At 40.8% G+C, this 4,813-nt stretch overlaps 1 protein-coding gene across 6 annotated transcripts in view; it reads right to left on the bottom strand.

The window, feature by feature from the left end:
• sorbs3 (sorbin and SH3 domain containing 3) overlaps window positions 1–4,813 on the bottom strand; it is a 26,697-nt gene that overhangs the window by 10,732 nt on the left and 11,152 nt on the right. For all 6 annotated transcript variants that reach the window (XM_014012110.1, XM_014012109.1, XM_014012107.1 and 3 more), the window contains exons 2-8: window positions 4,463–4,533; window positions 3,608–3,793; window positions 3,413–3,485; window positions 2,274–2,407; window positions 2,123–2,186; window positions 1,377–1,409; window positions 1,193–1,280 (exon numbers count right to left, since the gene is read on the bottom strand). In XM_014012110.1, coding sequence (XP_013867564.1) covers window positions 1,193–1,280; window positions 1,377–1,409; window positions 2,123–2,186; window positions 2,274–2,407; window positions 3,413–3,485; window positions 3,608–3,793; window positions 4,463–4,474 — 590 coding nt within the window. In that variant the 5' untranslated portion in view covers window positions 4,475–4,533. The remainder of the gene's footprint in view (window positions 1–1,192; window positions 1,281–1,376; window positions 1,410–2,122; window positions 2,187–2,273; window positions 2,408–3,412; window positions 3,486–3,607; window positions 3,794–4,462; window positions 4,534–4,813) is intronic.

The following is a 4,813-nucleotide window of genomic DNA, read 5'->3' as shown; positions in this document are numbered from 1 at the left end:
TATATATATATATTCTAGATTTCAGAGCAGAATTAACAGTTCATTCAATTTATGGACCAGACTAATTCCTGGTCACAATAAACACTGTGCTGTGTATTTGGTGATAAAAACACTGTGTTCCCTGATAGAGGGCGAACAGCAGCTTCTATCTGTGTGTGTGTTTTATAAAATTAGATTAGATTAGAGAGACCTTTATTGTCATCGTACAGAGAGCACAGTGAAATTACAGTTCAGAACACCCATTCAGAAATGACACACACTCTGACACAAGTGCTCATGAAAAGCATTGGGCACTTTTTATGCCTGGGTCAGATTCAATTTTCTATAATTTCTTTTAAAAAATTGTAAATCGATTACACTGTTAAGGACAAACACAGAGAACTAGGTATTTGAAGTTGTGCTAATTAGTGCTTTCTTTGTAGAGTTATGCAACTAAAACAATCAAGTAATGCATACTTTAGATGTACTTTTGACTTAGTAAAAACTCATCAGTTACTATTTTAATCTACTAAATCACTGCATGTGAAATGTACTCTATTTAGTCCATGTATTTATTGAAGTTGGGCTGATTTAGCATTTCTAAGTTATATTTAAAGACGTTACAGAGACAAAACTTGTCTCAAAGCACAGTAGGCGTGATGTTGGCTTCTTTGTGTTTCTAGTGAGTTTAACTCTATATAAAGTAACACTCACTTTAAACAGAGTATTTGTGCCTTTCACAAAATACTCATACAGTTTCATAAGTTATATTTTTGATAACTATAAAGTTAACTTTATGTAAGTCAGGGTAGCTAGATTTTACTGAGTTTTGAAGGTGGGGTTGGTGAAACTGCTCAAATGTAGTGGATGAGAAACTTACTGACTTGTTGCATCAATAAATTATACCAAAGAATCCTGGCCAAGCTGTTGACTTTTATATGCGTTTACAAAACAGTAAAAGTCAAACTTTTCTGTTTGATTCCTCTCTTTGGCTCGTCTCATTTGTTCGTTTAGTCTTCAGGGCTTTCGTTCGATCTTCCAACCGTAGCAAAAACAACAAATATCCCACACTGATTTAAAGTTTTATTAAACTGTCCCAGGGTTTGAAAAGATTCGTTGTGAGTGCCTTCTGGCCGTGTGATAATCTTATTTTCTTACAAGCAGGGATCTGAAAAGGACCTGAAGCAGTCCCATTAAATCAGCGTGACCTCACCAGTCTGGCAGGGATCCATACGGTGTCAGTCTGAAGAGATTCTTGTCTGTTTCGTTGCTTTCCTCTCTGTCGGCAGACGAGGGCGGACCTGTGGATCAGCGGACCGTCGTGGATCAGTTTTCTGAGAGTAAAACCGCTGAAACAACTCAACAGTAATAATGTGGAGTTTGGAGAATTCACTCACGTTCTGTTGACCACTGATCTGAATCTTCCAGCTCTGGTTTAGGAAAACAACAAAATAGTTTTTAAGACATTTTATAACAGTGTGGTTTTTTTGTACCCAATTTATGTTACAACCATGTTTAAAAAGAATAAATATGTCCTCTTAGCTCAGCATGAGACGTGGACTGAATATTCAAAAATGCATATAAAACAAAAGCAATGTTCCTAATGTAAAATAACTGTCCACTGGATGTTATGCATCATTTATTTAATAAAACAAATAATTGTGCTTAAATTTGGAAAGGTCATTGTGTGGCATGATGAATTACTACATTTTCCACATTAAACATAGTTTCAGCTCCGTTTAAAACTGGTGGAAAGCAGCCTCACAATTATCCCTAATTGGCTGCAATAACTCCTTTTCTTCTTTTGCTCTGAGTGGAATCATAATGTTTTTCAGCTGAAGTGCTGTGCACCATAGAAAACTGCACAGTGTCCTATTTCTGATGAATCGATTCATTCAGTGACCGTTTAGGACGGTCAAGCACATGCAGCTAACAGTTTCACAGCACGTAATAAGAACCAAATGACGGAGATTTGTTCAGGCCTGAGATAACAAGCTGGATTACTGTCCTGGCTCGTAAAGAGAAGGAGCTTCTTTCAGAGAGATTTGTGGTGGTAATTTATTAGCTGGATAAACGGTGGCTGACATATTGACACAGTGGAGTTCATTCTGCTGAGGAGGAGGAGGAGGAGGAGAGTCTTTACCCTGTGGCTTCCTGTGGATCTGCCTGAACATGCTCCTGTACCACTCTTTGGGCTTGTTCACACTCTGGTGTAACGAGAGAAGCGAGAGGAGAAAGTGAGCCAACATGGCCGTGCACAACACCGGCCGGAGAGAGAAGATGGTCCGTCTTACAGATCTGGAGGCGATGGGCATCCCCGTCTCATCCACCGGCCCGATTCCTGAGAACTTGATGAGCCTCTCCTCCTTGGTTGGCGTCCAGCTGCGAGGTAAACTGGAGGAATCCTGGACTCCATTGGACAAACCACCTGAGTTCAAACAAACACAGTTAAACCAAAAACTCCAGGTCCATGCTTCTTTGTTTTCTCCAGTTTTACATTTGCATTTCAACATCATTTCTCTTCATTTCTATTCTACTGTATCTGAGTCACAATCCCCTCAGTCGTTAGTTTGCCCCTGCAACTCTGACTTGAACTTATTTTTGTACTTCCTTCAAAACTTGCACCTTTGTATCAAAACAGCAGTGAAAATCCCAACATTCATAATTGAAAACAGCAAAACATTTAGGAAACATGAATGTAAAGAACTTTTTAAGAAATTTTGCCTTTTCAGGAATTCTCCCCAACCTTGTATTCAACATTAAAGGAGGCATATCATGCCTTTAAAACCTTCCTTTTAACATTTAAATAATCATTTAGGGGTTTATATGAAGTAGAGCTGCAATGCTTTGGTCTGAATTCCTCATTATTTTATCTCCGCTCCTCTTTCACTCCTGTTCTGAGGTGCGTCTGAGAGCAACTCGTTTTGGTGCTGTCTCTTTAAGTGCAAATAAGGCACTCCACACCCCGCCCCCCTCTGCCTCATTTTTGCTGTTTTTGTAGTTTGGATAGCGGAAACTTTTTTCTTAAACAAATTGATTAAAAGATGTCAACAAGGAAACACTTGTCCATCCAGCCTAACATGTTGGAGTTTGAGCCAGAGCAAGAGGAGGATGAAGATGACAAAGCTGCAGAACAGCAAATTTGGAAAGCTTGAGGTCTGTGAGCTTGTTTAGCAGCAAATACTGTGATATTATTGCTCAAAATGTGTCGGGAATAAAGAAAACCGAGCTGACTGAAAAATATAACCCAGACAGAGTATAAACATATCAATGCAGCATCCAGAGAGACTATAATTAACTTTTCTGCACTCTTAGAGACTCCAAGTACACAATAAATGCATTTCAAGCATTTTTGCTTGATGTGTCCCCTTAAAGAGTGAATTACAAACGCAGCTTTGTTGCCATTAAAGCTTTGCACTAATGTGGTGCTTACCCTGGGACTGCGATGGTCCGTAGTACGATCCAAAGCTGGGAGTAGCTGGACCTCCTCCATTAAACTCTGACCCCTGCAAGTAAACAGAAATATCCAAAATAACTGAATGATTCGAACAAAAGGCATGTGATGCTTTGGCTTTCCACATGGAGGAGCAGTTCTTTCTCTCTGCTCAGCCTCAGCTGCCGACTCTACCTTGACAGCTGCAGATGGCAGCCTCGAGGTGTGAAAGGGGCTCAGAGGAGGAGTCGGGAGTCCCGGGGAGATGACCACCTCATAAGCCCGATCAGGAGAACTCAAGCTTCGCTGGCCTGAAGGCACCTCGGGCTCCCCGGAAAAGGCGATCTGGGAGCCATAGCCCCGCACTTCCGCTGCACTTTGCTGTGAACAGAGGAAACGAGAAATGTGGACGAGCTCAAACAACGTGAACTTTGCCCCTGCCCTGTCCTCCTGCGGGCCCTGAGGAAACAACGCTCTCTGTGAGAGGTCATGTGAACTTGTTAGTGGTCCGGCTATTCTCCAGAGAAAAACTGGCCTCTGGTGGGTGGGGGGGCTGTGATGAAAAGCAGTGGGAAGTGGTATTCCACCCTCTTCTTCAACTCTTTCACCGTGACTGCAGAAGGGCCTCATTCAAGGTGAAGAGTGGGGGGCTCTGAAACAGGATGGGACCCTTTATGAGCTCATTACCTCCTGTTTACAAGTCAGGGGGTGGAGAAGTTGGGAAGAGTGGTTGTTAATGTCTAGAGTCCAGCCGTTTCCACGGTGCCTCATTTTCACGATGGCCGGTCTGACCCCAGCACTCCTGACCCTCTAGAATCAGGTGCTCTGGTCCTCTCTGTGTGGTTGCCAGTGGGGTCATGGGAAAGACCCCCGTGCCTCTTAGTAACAGTCCCTCTGTTATCTTCAGGCATGTCGCTGTGGCACAAACTGACTTTTAACACAACAATGTGTTTTTCTTTTACTTGTTCTTGATTTTTTTTCACGTTTAAACACTTTTTTCAAGGTTTAACAGCTGAAAGTTGCTAGAAATAAGATTAAATGTGGGTTTACCTGAGTCTGCATGAGAGCTGCTGTCGTCCTTCTGTGACAGATATCAAACTCCTGTTCCCAGCATTAATGATCTGCAAAATATTAAAATGAAACCCACTTTATGACTATTCAAACGTATGAAATTTATATGATGCAATGAAATCCTGATGCTTTTGTTAACTTTATATGTAAAATTTAATCTGCACTGTTGTATATAATGTTTTGTTTACAGTGTGATACTATAATTTTACAGAGTTAAATCTTTAAAATAATGGAAAAAAAACTTAATTGCAGAAATCATAATGATAATGAATTTTTTTGTCCTTAAATGTGGTTTAAAAACAGTTGAAGTTTTAACTATTTGTTTATTGT

The sequence above is a fragment of the Austrofundulus limnaeus genome, unplaced genomic scaffold, assembly GCF_001266775.1.
Source record: "Austrofundulus limnaeus strain Quisiro unplaced genomic scaffold, Austrofundulus_limnaeus-1.0 Scaffold88, whole genome shotgun sequence".
Classification (NCBI taxonomy): domain Eukaryota; kingdom Metazoa; phylum Chordata; class Actinopteri; order Cyprinodontiformes; family Rivulidae; genus Austrofundulus; species Austrofundulus limnaeus.
The sequence above is the reverse complement of the archived record's forward strand: the minus strand, read 5'-3'. Positions and strand labels throughout refer to the sequence as shown.